The 25,936-nt window shown below is 39.7% G+C and overlaps 1 protein-coding gene across 9 annotated transcripts in view; it reads left to right on the top strand.

The window, feature by feature from the left end:
- Positions 1-25,936, top strand: part of LOC117208292 (serine-rich adhesin for platelets) — a 134,720-nt gene that overhangs the window by 95,467 nt on the left and 13,317 nt on the right. For all 9 annotated transcript variants that reach the window (XM_033449338.1, XM_033449345.1, XM_033449344.1 and 6 more), the window contains 2 exons: positions 12,759-12,873; positions 21,202-21,329. In XM_033449338.1, coding sequence (XP_033305229.1) covers positions 12,759-12,873; positions 21,202-21,329 — 243 coding nt within the window. The remainder of the gene's footprint in view (positions 1-12,758; positions 12,874-21,201; positions 21,330-25,936) is intronic.

Raw genomic sequence — 25,936 nt, 5'->3', positions numbered from 1 at the left:
ATTTTCAAGCTGTATCGACTCGAATCAAAAAAAGGAAGAAACAGTGTCGGTAATTACACGGTCCTTAAATCTCTACACCATCCAAAATGATAAACTTCTCCGAAGCGAACGTGGCCCTGGCTAAATTGCCACGTTCCCCGTGGTGATCGCGAGATTCCGTTGTCGCAAAACAGACGCGCAATGCATCATTGCCTGCTGTACAGGGGGGGTATCGTGAAATTAGCATAAATCTTGATAGCCGATAAACGCCGCCTCTCTTTATGCGTAGTGGTTTCTCGTGGTTCTCCGCGTTGCAGAAACCGGTCCAGAGAGATGCGCTGTCGGTAGTTGGACAGCAGCTGCCTGCCGATACGACATGCTTACACGCAACCGTGCTGGACGCGTAACATTGTGTCCTGTCCGTTCTTCTCTTACTCTTGCATCGAAGAAAATAATCGATTGTCTTGTAATTAATTTAATGTCAGACATGGAGTCACGCGATTGCGCCAATACCGATGTCGGTATCGGTATCGATCGTTCAAACGAAATCGCAGCCACGCTCGAATATCATTGTACCTATACGAAAGAAAACAGCATGTCCATAATATAAGAAGCAGACAATTTCCTTCGAAAGAAAGCGTTCCCGACGTTCGAATAAGCGGGTTTGAACGTCGTTCACGATCGCACACCCTCTTCTTTCGTATGCATTGAAGTCAGCGGAGAGATAGATTGAAACGATTACTCCGATACAGGTTTGGATCCCGAAGAAAGGCAAGGATAAAAGTTTCCTTGTGGTTCGTGTTACATCTTTGCATCGACGCATGCATTTATCGTGGACGGCATTTTCCTGGCCGAACGAGAGAAATAACCGACACGATGGAACCGATTCAAAGACATACGTGCCGGTATACACACATTGTAGATCGGTATGATAAAAACGCCAGAGCGTATAAACGTTTTCGTTGGCATAATCGCGAAGAGAAGTCCGGGGCGCGTGCCACCTACCTTCGTTCCTCGTTTGTATTCAACGAAAAGGACCGCATCGTTCGGATAAATTGTACGCGCGTGTACGTCTCGCATGGTTTAACCATTGATTCTTCTCTTAGTATTCCGCTTCCCTTCGTAATAGCTTAGCCAACGCGCATCCAGACCCGAAAGCATGTCAGTCACGTATCGGTCATTATTATTCGTTGTTCGCTAGCGTTCGTTTGAAACCAATAATAGCCGTTCGTGTTGTTTTTAATTGCGAACAACAGCTTCGACCGAAAGATTGGTTCCTTCGTGCGATAGATAACGTGTATCTGTGAACAGACAAAATTGAAAATTTGATGGAAATCCTAGAATCACGATACAGTTGGAGAGTATAGGTAAATTGGTGTAGTTTTCTTTCGAAAGGCATCGTTCGATACTGACGAAATTTTCACAGAACCTTGATACTATTTGGATCACAGGCTCGAAATCCAGTACAAGGACTTTAAATAGTGGATGGCAGAGTTTCGTGCAATCCTTCGCTGACAATATCGACTTCCACAACTTACGAGTTAGCTATATCGACGGCTCGTGACATGGATTCCATTAGACAGCCGGTTACGTATGTAACAATCCGAAAACTTGAAATTCAGGACGTTTCTTTTTATATATCATGATTTATATATCACGACCTGAAACCTGTCAGAGTCGCGATCTCACGACCCAGGAATTGTTGATATAGTGATTCCACGATCCAGTGGTTATGAGTGTCGAATTCTGTGTCAGATAGAGGTCGATATCGGCATTTCACGACTCGAAGTTCTCCATTATTGAAATCTCCTGACCTGATAATCGAAGGCATCGTGTCGTCAACTACGAACATCCTTAAGACTGTATCGAGGATCTCATGTCTCGAATTATTTCCTCAATTATTTCCGTGATAGCGCAGCAATACTGTAAGCTCGAACTCCGCGGTATGAATACCAACAGGAGCAAAGAATTCAAATATCCACGAAGCTCGCAGCTGTTTATCTCATCGATGAACTTTCCTCGATGGCTTTGCGATTGTTCCTTCTGGCACATCGTTGATCCGCAAAGAAAGGGATTTCAATCTATGGAGAATAATTTGAACCCCGCAGCTACCATCCGACCTCTTTCGCTGCTTGAAATCGTCTGCATCGAGGTCGAGGTCAAAGAATTGAGATTAATGCCTGTAGTTGTAAACGAGAAACAAGTGCGCTTTTGTGTCACCCTTTAATACAGCAATTCTCAACCAATCTCGAGACGCATAACAGGTCGATAATTAAGAAACATGACGAAACAATAAAACAGAGGAATAAAGAGAGGAGAAACCTTCAAACGCGACCAACGAAGCGTTAGGTTACTTTTCAGACGAACCGCTTTGCTCGTCGAAAAGGTTTTTCTGTTGGAACATCGTTCACTTTTCGCTTCAAGTCCCTGACCCATTGTTTTATCGATTCGACCGCGTAATCCATTGTTTCCATTTAAACACGCGACAGACAAAAACATACGCACTAACCGTCTACGGCGGGATTTTGCGAGATTTTTGCCAAAAAAACAGTCCTCGCAAAAATTCTACGTAGGTTGATTTGTAAATTCAATTCGATCGAGTTTAAATTTAGCGCAATTTTCTCGGCGATTTGTTCTAGCCCAATTTGAATAACGGTACCGCGATGTAGTGGAAAGCGGAAGAGAAAAAGAAAGGGGAAGAAAGAGGCAGGTTGGAAACCTCTGATCCAACGTATCTCTTTGCGATCTAAATCCTTTTCAACTGAACGGATTTGTTCCATTTAATTCGTGAAAAGCAGTAACTTTAATTTGACTTAACTTACAAATCGAACTTACGTATGAAAGCTCGTGACATGAATGAGAAACGGCCGAATGAAAATCAGGTACACTTTATCGTCCCTGTGAGACATTTTGAAGTTTCAGCCCCACTTTAAAATTCAGCTTTGTCCAACATATGTAACAACATTTCGAATAGACTCTTTCTTAGCGAAGCTTTAAGAACAAATATTTAAGCTTACGGTGTCAGAAGTCCCCCTTCGACAATTTCTCTAACGACGTTCCACCTAAAAGTATTAATAACGTCTAATGGTGAAGTAAAACAAGAATAAAACAAGAATAAAATTGAAGCATCTAGCGAGGTAACTCCGACGCGACATTATTATAAAAACAAAGGCAACACTATAACCACGCTCGAGACCTTTTTGAAAACTGTGAGAACGACCGCTACGGTACAAGGAGGTTCCGCTCCGTGTGAACGTGGCCTTAGAAAAACCACCTTGTCCTACGCATCGCCATTCTACTAGGAACGACGATGTTGGAATTCAGTCGACCGTCGGTTCTCTTCTTGCCTCTCACTTTCTTTTTCATTATTCCTTCGAGCCTGCCTTTCCTTCCTTCCTGCTACCATTTATATGGCCGCCTTGATTGCTTCGCAGCCGTTTCCCTTTTATTCACTGACAATGACCTTCCACCGTGGAAAGAAAATAAAGCGTACAGGGAGAGAGTGGTCTCGTTCTCTTCTCATCTTCTGCAGTCGGCAGTGACGCGATATCAAGAATTTTTCTTGGAATTCTTTCTTCTTGGATGTTCGCGACACCCTAAGATTATCCAGCGCCGTGGATAAGATAGTAATTTCGATTCAGATCACAGCCATCTAAAATTGTTATCTATCTGCAGACACACGAATCGAAATATTGGAAATATTTCGAGAATAAAAATTATTTGCTGCATCTTTGCTGCAGACAAATTTTTACTGTACGGCCACTTTAATTCAAATTGCAACATGTTATTTTTTTGACATAGGGTTAAGAATTGGAACATTGGGGATTTTTCGAAAATATAAAAATTGTTTTGTTCCGCCACTAATATACATCATAGATATCGATAGTTCTCTAGTTTAGAATATCTTACGATAAACAAGTATTTGACACGCTGTAAACAATTCGTGGATCACTATTTGCATCGCAAAGCAGTTCAAAACTCTACCATCTGTGCTACGACAAGAATATCATCTTCGAATCGAATAGATCCATTTGAGTCGACATCAAACGTTACTATGAAGTTTATAGGCGAATCGATGAATTCGCTTTCGGATATCACCAAGAATAAAAGTCTACGGAATTGATTCGAACTTGATCTAACGTGTTTTCGACGAAAGAAATGAGCCAGCGGCTGTGTGAATCGAACGAACGATTTCTCGTGGAACGAATTGGAGCAGCATATCATTTTTATGCGCGTTTGGTTCCACCGATGTACTTATTCGAAACCACTGTGAGTAACGGAGCTACATTTTTCGCGGTCCTTTAAACGAAGCGTGAAACTCTTGTAATTCGGGACGAAATAAAATATGAAATATCTAATAAAATTGATAATTCCGCATTGCGTAATGTACGGTATTAAATATCAAAAGCAGTGAGAAATATATCAAACTGAAAATTACGAATGTTCATTACCCATAACGAGTTGCTATATAACGTAATATAATAAGTGACGTTTGAAATTTAATAATTCTACCATCGTTATAATCAATCGGTTGACCAATCATAAATCGCAGTTAATAATTAACGATTCGCTGGTAAATTTATGTCAACCACGAGCAACTTAAGTGGATAAGTATAAAAGGCATAAACATTATCCCCCTATCGTAATCTGCATGGAAATGATCAAACGAGGGGGTCTTAGCCGAAGTTTCTTAAAATGGCGTGGAACGTACCCAAAAGTCGGCGTCCTCACGGTGATTTCGCGGAAAGAATACAAGTTTGCCGCACTGTGACACGAATTGCCGTTGAACACGGTTCAACGACTGATTTAAACTGCTAATCCTCTTAGCAGAGGGAACTTAATCCGGTAAAATCGTTACGTAGTTCGTCGAGACCACGAATTTGAAGAGATGAGCACGTGAGATATGTCGTTCTCAATGATTCGGTATTTTCGTTCTCGAATCGGAGAAAAAGTTTTCGGATCGATCGTCGTTCGCCAACGTCTTTCCTTCTTCTATTATTTTCATTTTCTCGTTTCGAACGGAGTTTCCTTTCCTTATATTCGAAGTTACTTTCCGCGGCCGATTCTTTTCCTCTTTTTATTTTAATTTCACGAATGCTTTTACGTTTCGTTCGCGACATCGATATCAGAACACCGGAGAACTTTCCTTGTTCACGGGGAACGCTTGTTCGCAAACGTGTCAATAGTTTGAAGATTACCACGGAAATTTTATTTCACGGTCTGTCTGTTTTCTGGGGAATGAAAAAAGAGAGAGAGAGAGAGAAAAAAAACAGGGATAACAAACTGCTAGATGCGATTCCAGGTAGAATTGCCACGACCTGCTGTATTTTTTTTTCCTTGGTTTTGGAACCATTCCAGCTTTTATTTTTTTCTTCCGCTCGAAGAATCGTGTTACCTGTATTTGCACATAGTCAGAATATTTGTTAACATTTAGTAACAAATTCTCGATTTCGTGATTATTTGTGAAAATGAAATGAAAAGCTACGATTTACGCAAATGTTACAAATGTACAGTCATTAGTTACTAATTTTAACTTAAACACCATCAAATGGATTTCTAGCATTTTATCAGTTGCCCGATCGCTTAATCAAGCGCGCGGTACCGAAAGTAATTTACATACTTTCGGTTTGCTCAGCTTGAGGCATACAAAATAGTAGAATAGAACGTTAACGATAGAACGTTCGCTTTCTCGTGATTAACCCTCGAAATAAAAATAGCTGCGCCGGCGCTTGCATACGCAAAGGCTAAGCGTGAAATGGCGAATATTCGTTAAGTGCCATTGTTCGTGCATAGAGTCCGATTCCAACGTCAAGATTATTCGGATATTATTGAAAGCACGCCGTCATGAATATGAATTGGCAAATAGGATAGCACTTTGCACGCGGAAATGCATCACGAGCGATTTACGGCTGTTCCGATCTTCTCTTCTCGACGCATCGGTTCTATTATATATCGTTTGAGTCGCTTGTCGATGCGTTTGCTTTTTGTGACGATCCAGACGGAATTCTTCGAACGCTTTTCGGCAGCTGTTCTTCGACCAAACGTTTCACATCCTACACACGATGTATCTAAATGTTCTATCGTAGAAGTATCTGCACATGAGCTGTATTTACATAAACGCGCATAAGTACTTTATATCGTACTTATACTTTTTATTATGTTTGTTATTTTTCTAGTCACCCTTTGATGTTATTTCCGATTTATTCCCGTTACCATTTTCACGGTATATTTCATCAGCAACGAAGTCAGAACGCAAACAAACGCGGAAATAAATGTCGTTTGCTTTATCTCTGAAAAAACTTAAAACGGCAAACTTATATCCTGTTGGCGGGCCATTAAATGGATCGAGAGCTCGAGAAAGCGCGGCGAAAAACCTTCGTAAACGACAGATCACCTGAATTCCTCTTCTCTTTGTAACTTCGCTACATCAACAGGGCGCGCACACAGTCTCTCGTTGGCAACGCTGAAAAATTCTCTTCTATACCAGAAAGCGAGGATCGATGCGTTTAAACGAACGTGTCTCCAAATGTGTTTGAAACCTCGATAGAAAAGGCTACGTTTTAAGGTAATAGATCACAAGGAAGACATATAACATAAGATATATATTACCAACGGATCGTAATAATTAAACGATGATATCGTAAATTGAAATTCGATAGTCATGTAGCGAGTAGGGTTGTATCGGCTTTCACGAGAACGCATAGTTCGTGGGACATGGCATCCTTGCCACGACTTGGTCGACACGTGGTCGTGACGATCATAGGTTCCGCTACATGTTCGAAAAACTTCGTATCCCCGAGGAAAGCGAGTTCCCCTTAACGAAAAAGGAGAAATTCAATCGAACCACCACTTTGCACCGCAATCACGAAAGTGTATTACATCCCTTGGGTCTTTAATCCAACGATAAATTTGCAGTTTCGTAGTCGCGATCCCACGACCCGAAAATCATCGATATCGCTTGCTCTCACGGTCTAAAATTTGTCACTATCGCGACCTGACGACGTGGAAATTTGTTGGTATCGTGATCCCCCGACCGAGTAATTTGTCGATACACCGTAGCTCCGCGAACCAGTGATTTGTTGATATCGTAATTTTCGCGATACGAAAGTTACCCGGAATCGCAATATCATAATTTGAAAGTTACCATTATCGTAACTTTCCAACGGTGAAAATTTACCAACGTCGCGGGCTCGCAATCAGAAAACCACTCCTCTCGTCCTAATGTCTCAATATATCCAAGAAACGACGCGTACGTTGGTGATAGCGATCTGCTGTATAAAAATTTCTAGAACCGAGGAAATTTATTTTGTCGTTAGCGCGTACGACGTGGAAATTCGCTGATATCTTCTTACTATCGAATCTAATTTTTTGCGATTTCGATGAGCAACGAGCAAAAAGAAACGCGCTTCCATCTCTGTCTTTTGCACACTACCGTTCGATGATTTATGGCTGCCAGAGATTTATACATCCGAATCCGAGCTGGCAATAAAAGTTCGCTCCGTGATGCACGACTCTTCGTTACTTTTGATCTCTTCAACTTTTCCGACCGACGATGTCGCTCATGCATCGATTATTATGCTCCTTTATGACTCATTAAGCTACCTGTATTGCATATTAATATTAAATTTATACCCGGAGCAAATCCAATTCGTTCGTAAAACGAATGTCGATGCAGTTAGGAATTTACAGATTACGCGCGTTACGATGTTAAGCTATCCACTGTGTTGCTTTTCAAATTTAATTAGCTGGCTCACGTAGTGTTCTACTTTTCGAGCCGCGATCTCGAACACTTTATTCCGCACGCATTACCAAAGTAAAAACTGACTAACCGTGTGTGGAATGTCTATCGTACGAAAGAATGTTTAGAAAGTATGATCCGTTATTGAAAACACATATATTAAATTGCGTTACGTCAATGGAGTTTCTCAAGGTAGCGCGTTACCTACAAATTTACCACGATACCGAGAAAAATGTATTAATAAGTAATTTCGTTTCAATGATCGCGTTGCTGTGTACCTTGAAAATGGAAAAGCGAACTCTGCGGAATACCCTGCACACTGCGAATTAGGTTATACGTTTCGCAATTATTACGTGCAATCTGCTTAATTGAACATGTCGGTACACCGCACAGGAATGGAATCGAAACTGCAAACAGTTTCGATACGTGAAACACGAGCAAAAGTGAGAGCAGAAAATACGTTGCAAACAGAGAAGAATTCCTCATAGAAGAAATAAGTCGGAACTGGTGTGAAATTTGTTATGGTATGGGTTTATTTGTAACTTTTGCATTTTTTCGTTTCAAGAAAGGAAACCTCCCGGATTCGCGAAAATTCACACAAATATTTTTCTCGAAAATCGAGTCTGGCAAAAACCTCCGTTATTTTCAGCCAGAATTTTTTACGCTTGATTCACGTTATAAATGTCTACTGCACTCTAAAATGAATCGAACTCGCGGTGGAAGTGTTTTTTGACCTCCCTTTTTTTTGAAACAACGCGTATTTACAAGTGTTGATCTTGTCTCGATGGTTGAAACATTATTGTTGATCTTGATCGCTTATAAACTTCGAAGTTTGAATTTTTAACTTTTTTCTGCTATTTAAATATAACCTCTAGTACGCAGATTTCAACTAACGAAAAAGCAACAACAGCTTTAAAGCAGACTCTCGTATCGAAGAGAACACGAGAATAACAGATAAGATTTTCCATTTTTCACAGAAGAGCAGTTTTAATATTCGATATGTCGTCAATCAATCTCGCATTGCCAAAACTGTCTTTACTTTTGAAACGAAAAATGTGTTTTTCAACCTTTCTATAATTTTAAAAGTATTACTTGTCGTTTATATTAAAATATTGATTCTTAATACTTATACCCGTGAATAATAATAATAATGATAATAATTTAAAATGCTATTTTAGGTTAAGTTACAAAACATATTTTTCAATTACTTTCCGCTATGTGCAAATGTCATATTAGAATACCCTTTTTTAATCATAATTATCATTAAAATCAGAAAATCAACAATGTACTTGTCAGGATTCTTTCACCTTCAGTTAGCCTTACACCAGTCATCCAGTGAATAAGCTGGTCTAGTTCGACAAAGATGCAGATGCTGTTCCTTTCCTTACGCAAACTCGGCATTACTGGGATTTCTCGCTTGTCTATCATCCACGCTTCGTCTTGAGATATTACAAATTTTTATAGCGGACGACTACCAAGCTTGGCAATTATCGATTTCACGGTACTATCGGCTATAAATCGTAGCAAATTCCTCTGTCAGAGCGAGACAGTAACGGTAACAAACATTTTTACGCAGCTCGGCGTAAGGGGTAGTTTTGAATCGATTTGAATCGTGGCTAGGACACGTCCAGAGCGATGAAGATAAAAAGCGCAACTACGTACTCACGTATATAGGTGCGTTGGTGCGTTGTAGTTGTACGAGGGAAGCTGTATTGCGAAACCGGTAAGATTTTACGACCGGTTCTTACGGCCTGTAACAGCACACCCACGTGAACTTAGGGCGATAAATACGATTGTTTATTTGGCCAGGGTGCATCGATTTATCTGTGCACTGTGTCGGAAAGTCGATCGTCCAAAAAAAGAAAAAGAAAAAAAGGAAAGAAAGAAAAAACGACGCGAAACCAGTCGGAAAGCACCGATATAAGCGTTGAATAAATTTCTCTCTTAACAGTCGCCCTTAACCCTTCGTCCTGATCAGCCTTTTAGTCGGCTTTTAGTATTTTACACCCCGTTTCTCTCCAGGAGGAACGAACGCTCGAATAAATACAGGATGTATTCGGATTCGATTCTTGATTACGTTTTCCATAATTCAATCTTCTTCTTTTTAACTTTTGTCGTGGATCTCGTTGACGATATGGTAATCAATTAGGGTCTCGGAATTTTATTTGCTTTGACTTGTATATATTTATTTATCCGTCTGCATTTCTACGTTGAGGAGGTTTATGTTCGTTTTTATATCCGCTGGACCATCTCTTAAAATTACGTACGCAGTTGAAGTAACAGAAGAAACGTTGAAGAAACGTTGTTGTGACAGAGATACGAGTTTTACAAAATATCCTAGGCGACGCTGAACTCAGATTTCGTTTGCATAAATCAGAGTTATCCAATTCGGCTGTAACTTGTTACAGAGTGAAAATGTTTTGAGAGCTTTCACGAAACTGTCGCGTATACCTGTCTGGATCAACAGTCTTTATCAAACAAATTTCATTTTTTCAATGCCACCGTAAAGTATCGAATTACGTCCCTTGGCGGACGAATTCGTACTAATTGCCATCGTAATAAAAACATGATTGCATAATTGCGAATTTTAGCATGCGACGAAGTAGGCACCTCGATCGTAAAATATTGTTCATAAATATCGTCCTTGAGAAAAAATACATTTTTCTTATCGAACTCCGCTAAAATGTGTTTTACGTGCTACTTAACTTCGACGATAATCGTATCGTATTTTAGCATATTTAGATTAGAAGGAAAGGTAAACAACGAAATAAGTTACGCTAAATTACACATCTATGTACTGTGTCCCGCATCAGCAAAGGCTATTAGTATTACCACGTTAATTCGTCAGTTACGAAATACCACAATTTAAATTGTAATTGGCTCCGCTTCGCGAAAATAGCGTTTAGATCAATATTTAAACAATACTCGTAAAAGATCGCCATTTTCAATGTTGAAAATTCAACGTACACGAAACCACAAGCCACGCAATACCATTTCCAAGAGTTTAACTAAAAAACCAAAGCGTGTCAACGGAAAGATTCTCGCGTCGCAATGTCGAAGCGTTAAACAATCGAGATAATTATAAGTACAAACGCGTGTAGTTTCCAGCAGATATTTATCCAGGGACTCTGTAAAGGTTTCGTTTCGAGATGGCACGGAAATGGTTTTGTTCCCATCAGCCTTGGAAATATTGACCGAGTTCCTTGCACTTTCCACGCGAAAACCAGCTAATATTCCGGCCTCGTTCCCCGTACACGTATGTCATGCTCGATGATTACGAAACTCTAGATAACGACGAGATTAGCTAAGGTGCGGTGCGAGAAGTACTCGCGGCGAGTTGCCGCGACGGTTGCTAATATCCGCGTGAGCGCTAGTCTATGATTCACCACAAGCAACGTCTCGATGTCTCAATTTCCGAAACGAGAGGCAGGATTTTCCCTCGTTTCTGTTTCCCTCCGGTGCTACCGGTAAATATTAACTAAAGATGGTTGGTACTCAGGCACACATTCGACGTTCGAGCACTCTGTTACGCCGTTAAATAAATCACACGGCCAACATCACGCGTTCTTCTGTTGCTTAGAATCTATCCCACGTACACCTCGTACAAATTGCCCCGACCAACGTGGAAAAATCCGACAGATAACAAGGTTTCTGTGTGAAATCTGGCTTCAATGCCCTCATCGACACTCCTTCTGGGAAAGCTCATAAAGTCGGACATTAATGGCGTTAATCGTCCCACCTAATACCGTAGCGTGATCTTACCTTGCTGTCGAACGCTTCCTGTTCGCGAGGGCACGCGACCGTGCAAATCATTTCCCACGATGCTTTCACTCTGACCTAATACGTCATTATCGGCGCGAGAATATCGCCGTACTATAAACGACGGTTCGTTCGACAGACGACGGTTCGTTCGACAGACGACGGTCCGTTCGATAGACAACAGAACGAACGATTTGGTCGTCAGCCGGCGAAAGGAACAACGGTGTTCCAGTGACGTGCGTTCGAACGACGCGACGTGCGCCCGGACGACTCGAGTGTGACGTTAAGACATGATTTTTATGCTGGCAAAACGAATTTTTACACGGTTTCCACGCTCCTGAGTCTCTCGCTTGACTGACAGGCGAGTCGTTTTCATCTGAAAGCGAAGGATCACGAGATACCAACAGAAGCGCATCGATTTATCCCACTTTCTACGTGGTTGTCGGTCGAAATGTGGACGTGACGGATCCTTTCTCGTAGCTTGGGAGTGGTTCGGATAAAACCTGTCGGTTTAGAAACAACAAACGCGTCTTCTTCCTTAAGCTCGTCGAACGATCCGTTTATAGAGGAATCGATGACGAGTTTCTAATTTATGAAAGGGGAACAAAGGAGGGCTTTGAGTATATAATTCCAAGTGCTATGTATATATTCATTGCACGACGCACTAGCTCTTATAAGTCTCCCGAAGTGATACTTTCGTCAGGAAATACACGGCAACTACTACAACGATCATAGAAAACATTGACGATAACGAGTTTATAAATCAGAGAGGATTTTCTCTGGTGAAACAGCTAGCAAAGTTCCGAGCGTTGATGCGTTCAACGATTGGCAAACAAGAGGATCTATGGATTTGATCGTACGATCGTAGATCACCCTCTCATAGATCATTGTCGGATGCAATATATCGACATATCCGAAGGGCGATTATCGACGAGCGAACGTGTAAATCACGCGCAGAGACCCTCAGCCGCGTAATTTATTACCCACTACCTGACCACGATGACAAGTCTTGCCCTATAATAATTTATTATGCGATCTAATCGCTTCTCAGCGTTCATTTTTACCCCTTGTCAATGTGAAAGTCTCGGCTCTATGCGACACGACGGTGTCAAAGGTCTTGCGTAAACGTGAATCATCTTGGAATTCGTACGTACATTCCAGCTGTTCGCTAATCAAGATTATGCGTGTTCATTTTTTTTCGTCCGAAGGTTGTTCGTTAAACGAACAAGAACATTTTTCCTACGATAACACGATAAAAATTGATCGTTTAATTTGATTTCAGCAATAACAAAGGAGGATCCTGGCAACGTGGCCAGAATTCCCAAAGGTCGAGCCCCAGCCCCAGTCGACTTCACCACGCACAGGAAGCAGCCACACCTCACACAGCTCCTGTTTCCGTGAGTATCCGAATCCCTCCGGAAATTGAATCGTTTTTTTATTATAATACGACCTATCGTTCCATTATACCGACTTCTAGAACGTACACCAATCGGCGTGCGATTCCTTATCAATCATCAACCAATTTCTATCCCCCAACGGTATCTTAAAATTTAAGAAAAAGTAAAAACCGAAGAAAGAAAAGCGAGTAAGTCATGAAAAAAACGAGGTGATGGAAAAATGCTTTCAGATGTTTTTAACATTCGAGGAACAGCGTAGCCGCGTTTCTCTTCTTCTAAAAGTTTCGTGGTCGATTCACCGGAAGGCTCTCGCAACTTTCTTTCCCAAGAGAACTTCCGAGCGGCTCTCTTGAACTTTTCAGCCGTCTTATAGCGTTCCGGAGCACGATCGATAAAAGGTTTCCAAGAGTTCCCCCCTAGTCTTCTGAAATTATCACTGATTTTCTCAATCGTACCCAACGAGGAAAGTTGGGTTGCTCTCTCGTGTATAATGTTATAATACTAAATCCCTACTTAGCATAATATTTCGAGAATAGAACGAGAGTCGGTGAAACGCTAGCGACAGAACGCATAACGATCTCAATTAATATCACCGGGCTACGTGATAAATTATCACGAGAAACAGTTCTGGTTGCGGTGCTCGTACGTCCTTTGCAGATAAATTCGCAAACTTACAACAATGCGACAGTTAGTCGGGGCAAAACGTTTCGAGGTTTAATTAAGCTGACCCGAATCAACGCAGCTGGAGCTCTGTTGTTAAGTTTGTATAAGAAACTCGTAGAAAAGACGGTTTTCGCGTAGCTTTTATAACGTTTCATACGCTTTCACAGCTAAAAGCGTTTGCTTGCAGCTCCTGGAGAGGATCAGCCCTCTTAACAGGACGCACTTTCATCGTAATTTCTCGCGAGAACTTTCCAACGACACGAAATAAAAATAGCGTGTAGATTTTGTGTGAAACACGGTATTGGATGTTCAAAAACAGTCGTACTATGTAATGTAACGATTTCATAGAAGAATAACTTCAATAATTTTCCTTCAATACATTCGACTGATATGCTGATACGTCAAAACCTAGTTTGCTCATTCGTATGTAATGATACGTACATATCCTCGTTCAAAATTCTTAGGAGAATTACTAGATTAGTTTCAAAATTGAAAAAATTGTGTGCATAATAAAGGCATAAAAAAATAGTATTCATATAAGAAAACAGTAATAAAATCGTAATATATTAACAATTTATTCGAACCTGCAATTTAAAACTCATAGTCTATTTACATCGAATTCCAAAGTTTCATCAAAAATAGAGGTCATAAGATTTTAGAGAAAGGGATTCACTAACATCCTTCATATACGAGTACAATTTCATTGAGATTTTCATGACATTAAGTACATGTAGCTGTCCTCTTTTGTCTCTATTAGCTGCAGTAGATATGCTAATCGTGATAGTCAAATATTATTCAATCCTTGTTAAGATATAGGTACTTACTTTAAACTACGCTCAACCGACTATGTGTTTGTTCTCGTTACATAGTATGCTCGCTATGTGTAGACTATACACGCCTGCTGTCGTTGACGAATGGCTTGGTTAAACCATCGAAAGTACTTCCATCCCCCTTCTAATGCCTTTCCAACAGCGATCCTCGTGCGCGATTACAAGAAATCCGATAGAAACTTTTCAACGCGGTTCGATCGGCAGTGAACGCGCGCAATAATAAAGTCGTCCTGGCTACTTTTATTTCTCGATACTCGTGTAATCCTTTCGAATTGTCGAGAACCCGAAGGTGGATGGAATCGGACAAAGAGCGGCGAAGCAGACGTTGCGAGGCTCGCTTCTCCACTTCTCCTACGGGAAGTCGTGTCACGGCCACGATAACGTGTCTAAGATTTGCATCTTCGCGAGGGAATTCCACGATCTCGCGGCACGAATCCGGAATGCGGCGTGTTCGCGTGGATATCCAGGCTCGAAAAGCGGGTTTGCTGGATCCTCCGGATGATCTCGATCACTCGAGCGGCGCGCGTCCCCGTAGACCGAAACCGTCCGACAAGAATCTCCGATCGCAAACCAAATCCCGTCGTTCTGTCGCCTGTTCGAGCTTTTCTTCCGTATTCCGTCGGACGCGAGCCACGATGGATCAAGGACGTAACACGACGTCGTGGCACGACTTTAAAGCGACTCACCCGCCTTCCGGGACAATATGTCACGCGCCACCATGATCGATACTTTTTTCTACGTGCTATCCGGGACGCTCAGGGTAACGCGTAGAATTTTCCGTCCACGAGAAGGTCAAATTGCTTGAACGAAAAGAAACGTGGCGATGGGAGGTATGGAGGGGGAGGAACAAAATCGATAAGTTGCTGCGCTTTTAATACATTTTAGAGAGGAAGGTGTAGGCGGTGGTTTTCTGAAAGTGATTTATGGTACTGTGGTCCTTCTTCTTGTTGTGTCCTATATTAGCCGAGAAGAAAATATTATTTAATATGAATGTCAGAATATGGAATTGGAGAAACAGATAAAACATGTAAAATCATAGAACGATGCTTTTAATACTTATTAAAAATTTAGCATGCGCTATGAAAATGAGGATGGCCTCAAAGATATTAGCTTTTCGTTCTCTTTAATGCTAGACCAGAGGATAAAATATTTTTGATGTAGAGATAAAGGTACAGGATTATGTGGGATCGCAGAACGATGCTTTTGATAGTTATTAAAAGAGGAACGTGGAATGGTGAATAGTTTTAAAGATGTAATTTATTTAATTTGTTGTTAGACCACGAGAACACATCTTCCGATATAAATAGGAGACGATAGATTTCGATAAACACACAAACCATGTAAAATCGTGGATTAGAATATTCCCATGAAATTAAGATAATCATTGAGATAATCTGATGGAATCTGCGACGCAGCTTACAAAGGCGATGTCCACGGTTACATCTAATTGTCAGCTAAATACCTGTCCCGTAATATGACAGTGATCTGTGCATAAACCTGGTAGATACAGTCAATTCGACACGACATTGTTACCGGTAATGTTAACGTGCAGGTACGCGATGTCGTTGGTGTGAATGATGCATGTCGTAGCAAGAAATGATACGCAGCTACACGTACAGTTAGAATGCAATATGTAATCGGTATATATTAACACGCTCTAATTCAAACGTAGGTGTAATTGAAAGAGTTAATGAAATTCTGTCTTCTGATCTTTCATGCGAAACGCTTGCGTCGACGATACGCTTTTTCTTCTCCTTCTGTTTTAATTAATAGCCAACGCAACTTTGTGTAAACGTGTATATGCGTGAATGTACATCGTAAAAGTGAAAATAATTAGAGGAACACTCGTTCGAATTATTTTATCACTGGCTAAGCTATCCAATATACTAAAAGCTTCAACCCTGTTACAGGATACGATTCTAGGAATTGGGACGAGTCGTAGTTTTTTTCTAAGTAAGGAAAGAAGAAGTCGGTCGTGGGAAACATCGCGCGATTTAATAAGATTTACTCTCCCCTGACTACATTTTCTTTATGAATTATACGCAAACCGTAATTGCGGTCTCTCTTTAAGACTGGAATAATCAAACCTAGACTTTCTTCCTTGTAATTGCTAAAAAGACGTAGACACATTTGACGAAGTTAATGTGAATTTTTGTTCAAATGGAAATTTTATCTTTGCCATACTATTTTCATAGTTATTTATATATCTACGCGTGTGTTTAATTATCTAATTCTAATCCTTCTTATATGAGTCCTATGCGCCGACTGCAGGTCCTAACATATGTTCTCGTCCTCTCTATAAATTGACGATTCTTTCTTTATATTTACAAATATATCAAAATATATCAAATCAGAGATATTAAACAACCGAGGCAATTTAAATTAAGTTCCTTCAAAAACAAGCGACAGAATCGTGGTTGAAAGATAGAAGTAATTAAGAGAAGTTAGCCGAACGTCAAGAGCCGCAGGTTATCGAGAGCATTGGAACATTCGAAGGTAATGATCGAACGGTACCATACCTATGCAAATAACATATATTCCTGTGACAGCGTGCATTTAGATTCGTGGCTGAGACGTCATAAGCGCGAAACCATTATTCATCCAACCTTTCTATCATCAGACGCTTCCGAGGAGGAAATTACGAATCTCGTGTTTAACTGATCAAACGTCTGACGTATTTCTTTGAAAATAATTTCGCGACGTTACCGCTTCTAGTATTATTCTACAACTTCTTCATGATTGATGTTTATTTAATGAATCTGCAGAACTATCAACATCGAGGATTTCGAGCAACTTTCCCTATTCACCGAAAAATCAATCGTATATAGCTTATATAGATAACGTTTTCCTTATCGTTCTTCGAGATTCGGCACACAACTTCGATAGCTATTACAAACCATTTCAATATTTCTCACTGATTTTATTAAATTTTATTCGATTTCGACAAAACGAACGAGATGCATTGGAATCCGATTCTGCGGACAAATAAACGCGCGCCGATTGGCTCGTATACCTACCTATTAAATCAGAATTTCTTCCGGTAGAGTAAGTTAGCTGAATGCCTAATCAAGCAGAGATCAGAATTCGTCTGGATCATTCCATTGCGCCAAAATCGTGTACAGATGAATAATTCGGCAGTGACCTCGGTAACCTCCAATTATCGGTACCGTGGGCACGATAGGATCGAAGTGTATGTAGGTTAAAGTCTGTACCGAGAACATGCAAATGCTCTCAGAATACTGTTAATTAAGGTCTGATGCGCATTGAAAATTCTGTCAGACTGCGAATCAAGTCGTCTGGACAATTTTCAAACTGTTAGTTGCTATTTCAATTCGTCATTTATAATGGAAGAGGAGACGGAAATAAAGAAAGAATATGTGTTTAATATAGCAAATATTGAAGGTGAAATAAATCTAGAATAACTGTTCCATTTTGGAAAAATGACAAAATTAACCGTCAATTTGGGACATATTAAATCATGATGTATAAAATATTCATCAATATTTGCTAATATACGATGACATAATTGATCAGTTTTAATCGATGTTTATTGAACTGAATATATATTGCATTAAACATGTGGTACGAGTGAACACTATGGTAGAACGATGAAACGCCTCGATGATGGCCGATAAAGATTTCCATATTTTTACCAAGAAGCCGTTTTTCTTTTTCACTAACTTGGTGGAATAAAGCGGAAAATGTAATGTAAACTTAGGTCAGTGATTTTAGCCATGATTTTGAATCATATATCGTGGCTTCCCGTAACAGTAGCAAATACTGTCAACGCATATTTTCCGGCTGGCAGACTCGTTTTGTATTCGAATTGGCCAGGCCGGACGTTTACAAATTTGAATTTGAATGGTTGCTCCGTGAAAACGGTGTCGGAGACAAAATGCAATATTTTCATGAGGAGACCATTTCGTCCGCGATGTTACACGCGATTGAATTGCTTTCGATTCGATCGTACCGATCGAACTTTTATTTTTCGTTCGTTTCGGCACGAAAGGCACACCGAAGAAACCCAGCACCGACAGAAAAGCAGTTCGATGCTATCGAACTTCTCGCACCGACCTTAATTAAAAGTTTTAATTAAAGGTTAGCACGAACGCTAGCACGGCCTATGCATATTCAACGCTGTAAAACATTTTTCGCGGTTCTCACCTTTCGTTCTCCTGTGTTTCTTTGACGTAACTATTTAGAAGAATTAGAATGTGTCTATCCTTGGCATCGTGCGAAACTTTAATTGGAAAATTTGCAACTTTTCAAATTGTCCCGTTGCGATCGACTTCCATGCTAAGTAGAAACGCCTAGCCACGGTTGCTTGTTGTATACACGTACGTGTGTACGTACGTATATAATTAGGACGTTGAAGAGAACTTAAGAAACGTGACTGCTGTTTTTTATCGTAGGCGACAGTTTTTTCCGAATATTAGACCTAGGACGAACTACTTCAGTGACGACCTGAATAGCTCGATCTTGGTTCATCTAGCAATCCAATTAACCGACTTTTCTCTCCTCTCTGTACAGTTTTTAGAACTGGGTCTCTTCTTGCATCGTTATGTTTTGTACTCTAAAAATATTAGAATTCACGAAACAAAAAGGGAACTTGTCGACCTAGATAATTTGGCCAATATAGCAATACATTTATAATAAATAAAGTATCAGAAAATCGAATCATCTTTATTACTTATTAGAGAAAGAGACGCGAAAAAATGTATTTAATATCGAAATTCCTTGCGAGAAGTAAAAAGCGACGAACGAGTGGTCCGCGAAAGAGGTGGCGAATAAAAAAAAGTAATAAACGAAAGTAGAATCGAGCGAAACGGGAACCATTCGTAATTAAGAAGACCAGACAATGGTATCAAGATATTTCGGTGGGGATGAATTCTTTCGTTGTGCAGTTAGCGCGAACAATGCTTGTTCTCGACGAGTCAAGTGACTTCTCGACCTCTCTTTTGCTATAGAAACGACGCCGTGAACAGAAATGTGGTCCGAGCTCGTTTAGGAAACCGGAAGGTGACATACCGTCGATCGATGTTCCTTTACCTCGTAGCATTCCACCGAACACTGGTAATTCTATCAAGTGGAACGATTCAACATCTATATTTCATTGTGGAGACCATTATGTTTAACGTGAGAACCCCGTCAAGCTGTGTAAACCGATTTTGACGAAGGTAGATAGGTAGATTAACGAAAAATATTTAATCTCTGTTCGAAATAAAATGACGATAATAAGGCTGAAAAACGTTCGTAAATTTGTGGATAGAAGCAATATTAGTCTTACAGATAATGCATATATGGAAAGTGAAAGTTCTTACTTACTAATACAGAGCCTAGTTTTTAACCGAAGAATGTGATACGAGACTAGAACAGAAATTATGTGTTTTGAAATTGAACTCGAGCAGTCTCGGTCGACAATGATGTATGGATTGCGCTACGATATATAAATGTATAGGCGCATAGTAAGAGTGCTAACCTGTTAGAGCGATAAAATACTAAAATCATTAAAATTTATGTAAGATTCGTATTAAGTATTACGCAACAATTTGTCTCAAGTTCCATACAAAAATATTTAATCGACGGTTTACTTGTTACTCGGTAAAAACTATTCCGCGATAAAAATCACGTTTCCTACGTTTAATTCCACAGCCTACAGTTAATCTACTAAATTTATAACGTGTCATTAAAGGTTTTACAAACTTTCTTGTTGCGCTACCGTAAATCAAACGGTAGCACTTTAAACCATGGATATGCCTAATTATAGCTTTCTTTTTAGTGCGTCGTAAACCAATAATTAACTGACATATACATAACGATGGAACAGTTAACCGTTTTATTAAAACAATAAAATAGAAAATAAAACGTCGTTGCGCAGCAACTCGATCTTAAATCAGCAAAACATCGTTTCCGCCAGGGAACGATCGCGTAGATACAAACGAGCTTCGTGGCGCTATGGCATTTACCCTTTTCATTTCCGTGAATCCACGAAATCGCATCGCGATCATTGACAGACGCAGATTTTCGACTGTGACGTTTGCTAATGGAAGCATCTTCTACCGATCGAACAGTTAGTTTGTCAGTACTAAGCTTCGTCAATAATATCCCATCAGTATACCGATTTCTACCCTTCGGCGGTTATAGTCTGTCAATAATCCATTCTATTGACAAACAGTGTAATTATTTTTTAGAAACGATGGATACAACTGTAATGCTTGATGTAAAAAAATACGAATTGTAAAGTGATCGACTAATAATGGCAATCGTTATAATTAACAAACTTAGAGAATTCCTCGCTATGAATAGAGAATTTTTATCGTAAAAACTACTTTCTACCTAGGCCATTACAAAGCATCGATCGATGGAATCGAACTTCATTCGAATAATATTCCGATATTAACGTAGTTATCTCATCCAACGATTAATAGCACACAATACGATTTATTATTGAATCGCATCCTATTATTCATTCTTAAGAAGAGGAACTAACGACTCAGCGTGGAAACGTGAATGGAGGCATAGTGACCCAGAGTCGACGTAACATTGAGCACGGCGTGCTTACGAAATAATTCACTAACGAGATATATGTCGGACGTTGAATATTCTTCGATGGTAGGCTCGGTTCGATAAGCCTGTCTAGATAGGAGCGATCGAGAGCATTCGTGCGTGACGAATCATGGGAATAGATCGACGGCCGAGCAACTTTCTCGTGCGCGAGGTTATCACCGGGTTACATTGCATCTAACACTTTGATTCAAAGGAGAAAGAGTGGGTCTCCCGCGTAATTATGCGTGAGCCAGCGTGTAAAATGATTTCGATTATGTTTCCGTTGCAGCCGCTGCACGATCAACGATCGAACGCGTACACTGGAAAGGAGAGGAGACGAATTCCTGGGCTGAGCAAGGCGCAGAGGCGTATCAAAGCGTCGAGCACGCCGGCGCTTTTAGACCGTGATGTGGAAAGGTGAGTTGTTATTTTTGAATCGACTTTTATAATTCATTCGATTCTCTGAACGCATCGAGACCTGAGAGAAAATTTTATCGACACGTCCCGAGACATCTCTGTTCTTCATCTGTGTCTTTACATTTCGCGCATCTGCCAACTATTTTTGATTTGAAAACGACGCTTTGATTAAGGACTATTAGTTTTCTACAGTGTAAAAATAAAATAATAGATTGGAAGAACGTGACTTGGAAAAATAATAAATTGAAAGAAGGATAAGAAAAGATAATTTTTAGAAGTTTCACTCAAACTTCGTCGAGTTTGCTATTGTAGAATTAAAATTCAGGATGCCTTGTATTATCCTTTCATTCTCTGTCAACTTGTCTCGCAGCCACAGCTGGCAGGCGGCAGATAAAGTACGAAACCTGTCCGTTTCGTGTCTTGTAGACTGTGCGCGCAGATTTCCCTGTTTCAGGAAGCATTGTTTGCTTCGGACGAAAAATATTGCACAGGTAAATATTGAAGTTGGCTTTCCTCGCGCGAGGCAAATATAAATACGATAAACGACGGATTTATGTACTTTTAATGCGAGTCCATTTGAGAACCACAGCTTCCTTTTACATAACGTAACATAATCTTCGTAACATAATGCGATATAATGAACGAGTACAGTGTAAATTACTATTATAAATCTTGAGAGCAAACAAGGTAGATACTTGAAATTAAGAGAACACGCACGACTGACTTTAGAAAAAGTAGGTAAAAGAATCAAGCGTCGCTCTTCAAAGAAGAACGTGATAATAAATTACGAACAAAGAATTTCTTAAAGCAACAACTCCAATAAATTTTATATTTTGTACATAAAAGGAACAAGATTTATTTATCATAAAATTATTACCATTACGTTTATTATTACAAAACATGGTACAGCAGAATTTTTATCGTATTTATACGGTATAATCAATGAAGGAATGAAAAATGAACAACCAGCGATTTCCACTTTGCTTGATTATCGACAACGTCGAGAGGTAAAAATGGTTTTAAAAAACAGTCGATCGAAGAGCGGAGCATAGATCAAAGGTGGCGGGTTGATCGCATCCAGGTTCGTTTGAAGTGCCTCCTCTTGCTTTCCAGCTTTCCATCATGACCTCTTGATCCCTTCAGCGTGTCTCGCAGCCGGGGTTGTTTGTCGAGGCAAGAATAAAGACGTTACTTCGAATGACCCGGCTCTGTTCCATCGACTTTGTACCTGGACGAACATTCATCCGGTCGTTGCTCTAATTACCAACTCAATAGAAAATCTCTCGCGACATCCTCTTTAGTTTTACGGAAGCGTATATTTGCTGCTGGTCTATTTTGCTCCAAAACAGCCCTGTTAATATTTTACGAGTAACCCTTTGCTGCAAATTGTTCGAAAATAACCGTTACATCGTCGTGTTTCTTGATTTTATACGCTAATTATGTTTAATTTAGAGGAAATTCCTTTTTGTAATCACTGTAACGTGTTTCGTCTGTACAGATAACCCTCGTATAACACGTTTCGTAGTTAGGTTCCAAAAAAATGCCTTGTTATGCGAATTCGTGTTATACGAAATAAAAAACTAACGTAAAGATAAAGATTAGGTTCTAACAATTAACAAAATATTATTCTCTTCTTATTATTCTTCTTATTATTAAATTAACATTAAATTAAATTAACAAATATATACTGTTTCTCATAAGAGATATGTTTATCAAATTTTATTAGAAGTATGTTTATAAAAAAAACCAATAATTAATTAAGAGTTTTACATGTTAACATCATTTATGTTAGTTATAAAGAATGTCACCGATTTTTTGTCGGGGAAGCTCTGACTTGCTACCTGTCTCTAGCGAACAAAATTTTTGAGCGTAAAGGCTTAATACTCTACGAACTAAAAATGAATCGAAAACGTCAATATCCCAAAATTCCGTATGGTAAGTTGGGACAAAACACAAACAAACACGCCTGCTCGAATAAAGAATAGCAAATGACGTTTAAAAATTTCCATTACGTGCCTTTTTGTAACGGAGTTTTCCCCGGTTCTCGAACCGTGTTAAAGCAAAACCATGTTGTGCGAGGATTCCCCGGATACTCAAACTGTGTTAAAGCGAATCCATATTGTAAGAGTATCGTGTTATACATGGAATACTTGTGTTATGTTCTGAAATTTCTGCTGGAAATCTTTTTTATGAGAAAATTCTTTCGCATATTGCTAAGTTTCTACTATCGCGTTACTTTTTTTCTTAGATGTGTTAGAATTTATAAGAAAAATCGTAGAATCCCTTTGTTATTAGTTCGATCAAAGAGCCTCTAATGGTGAAAGCTGGTGGTAGGTTTATCGAAGCGATAACAATTTATCGGAACGTTAATTTTCTTCGCTTCGAAAGTTCTCACAACTTGGTAGCCTCGACAATGAGACGCAGCCCGGCATTATTCTAATTCGAAGTTTTGGAGAACGACAAGTTCTGCATTCATGATTCGCCTGAGTCACTTGCCTTCCACTTACGCTCTATTTGACGCTGCAAACTAATTCTCAATTGCGCGTAAATGTTTTGTATTTAAAAATTTGAATTCCAAGACAACAGAACGAGTTTAAAGAAAAATATCCTGCCGGGAGGGAATTTAATTAAAAGTTTCTGAAGTCTTGTAATTGGCAACTTTATTTTCGATTTGATTTTTGAAGTTGACGATGTGAAAATAAAATGAATGCTTGCAGAATTTCAGATAAAGTTATGTATAATTGAAAGTCTGAGGATTTGAATCAGAATCTAAATACAACGTTTCAAATTTAAAAATTCAAACTTGTCTCTCCTTAAAAATCCTTTTGTTCAAAAATCGTATAAATCCACCCTTCGAATTATTTTGTAATATCGATGGTATTTTTTACGAAGCTTTTAACGGAGGATATTAAGTTTTTATATTTTTTCATTCTCAGCCCATCTTATGGCCCATTAACAAAAGAACTTAGCTTTATCTTTCACGAACATCGAAAACTTTCTAACTTCCTTTAACCATATAAAAACTGATAAAATTTTCTTTATTAATCTCTCTCCAGAAAAATTTGCAACCCGTATTAAAAATTTCTCTACGAGGAACGATCTATATAGAGGGCACAAGTTGCAAGTTTTCGTATTACTTCGATCTGTAAGACAATTTTCATTATAATAAAATGCTTAAAGATCCGTTACCCAAAGATCTACAAGCGATTCGTTCCAGTCTACATACGGTTACATCGTCTTCGAGAGATCAAAGGGATCGAGGAGAAATTTATAAATGATCGATGATCGAACAAATTAACTATCTATTGGTTTCTCGTGAAAACAGTACCGAGCTGATTTAAACGCCTACGCGATACTTACAAAAATCGAGTGTACTCCACCTACACGTGTCGGTACTAGATTTGAACACAAATCGATAAAAAGGAAAGTTATCGTCTGTTTCATGTGCCACGTGCCTTCGCTACACAGAAGTCACATAGTCGAGAAAACGATAGAAGAGTTTGTCGACAGACCGGTACCTCATGAAAAATAATAATGTTACGAACGTGACCAATATTTCCAAGTTTTCCCTTAGCGAAATTTTTTTACAAATTTTTGTCTGACCTACCTACAAAGAATTCCAATGTACCTCGAGTTACTTTAACAATAGAACTAACAGAGGAATACAACTTTCTAGAAATTCGTCGCAGACGTTTTTTCAATTTACTTTGTCATATTTTTAGATGTTTCAATGACTTTTGATTTACAAATGTATATTTCACTTCGATTTTTTCAGTCATTAATAGTTCTAGTGTTAAACGACGTCTTCGAACGTTGTCGATTAGGAAATACTATAAAATCCGAGAAACGCTCGAAAAAGGAACATAGACCTACCACAGTTTTCACAATATTTGTGATTGAAAAATGTGTTGTCTCTCCCTTTCCCGGAAACTTTTTAAATACGCAAAGGGGAAGAACAAAAATGGACCACCGGATCGACACAGTTTCTCTGAACCACCGCAAACACAGGAAGATTGCAGTATACCGATTTCGTGGAGGCCTACAAGCAAAAAAGGGAAAAAGGCGCTCTGTGAACAAAAGGAGGAGCAGGGGAGGACAACGGAGATTAGCAGAATCCTCAAAGAGCCAGAGATGCGGCGCGGCGCGGCGTCGCAGTGTCAAATTTGTACGTGGAAGGTGGCGCATTTACGATAGGACAGTAAAAATCCTGACGATTAAAAAGAAGACGAAAGAGGAGCCAGCGGGCCACTGTCGCTACAATGGATAAATAGTACCTTTTGTGGAGACTAACGGTGGCATTTCTTGGCTGCACCTCTTCCGTCCACAGTTCGCTCTGCCGAGAGAGAGAGAGAGAGAGAGAGACGGAAAAAAGGAACGAAAAGCGAGGGTGGAACAGAGTGAAAGGAGAAGTGAAAAAAAACAGCGTGTAAAACGAGGTGGGGGAAAACGAGCAACCCCTCGGCGTGTCGGTATACCTGAAGCGACCCTTGAAATCTGTTCTTGGAAGAGTTCACGAGGTGCACTGGCACACAAACCTTACACGCATGCACGTGTACACACACAAAGGCACGTGGGACACACGTGAGACTGGATTTGTGTGGCTGCCG

This window comes from Bombus bifarius, unplaced genomic scaffold (genome assembly GCF_011952205.1).
Source record: "Bombus bifarius isolate JDL3187 unplaced genomic scaffold, Bbif_JDL3187 scf7180000008058, whole genome shotgun sequence".
NCBI lineage: Eukaryota > Metazoa > Arthropoda > Insecta > Hymenoptera > Apidae > Bombus > Bombus bifarius.
The sequence above is the reverse complement of the archived record's forward strand: the minus strand, read 5'-3'. Positions and strand labels throughout refer to the sequence as shown.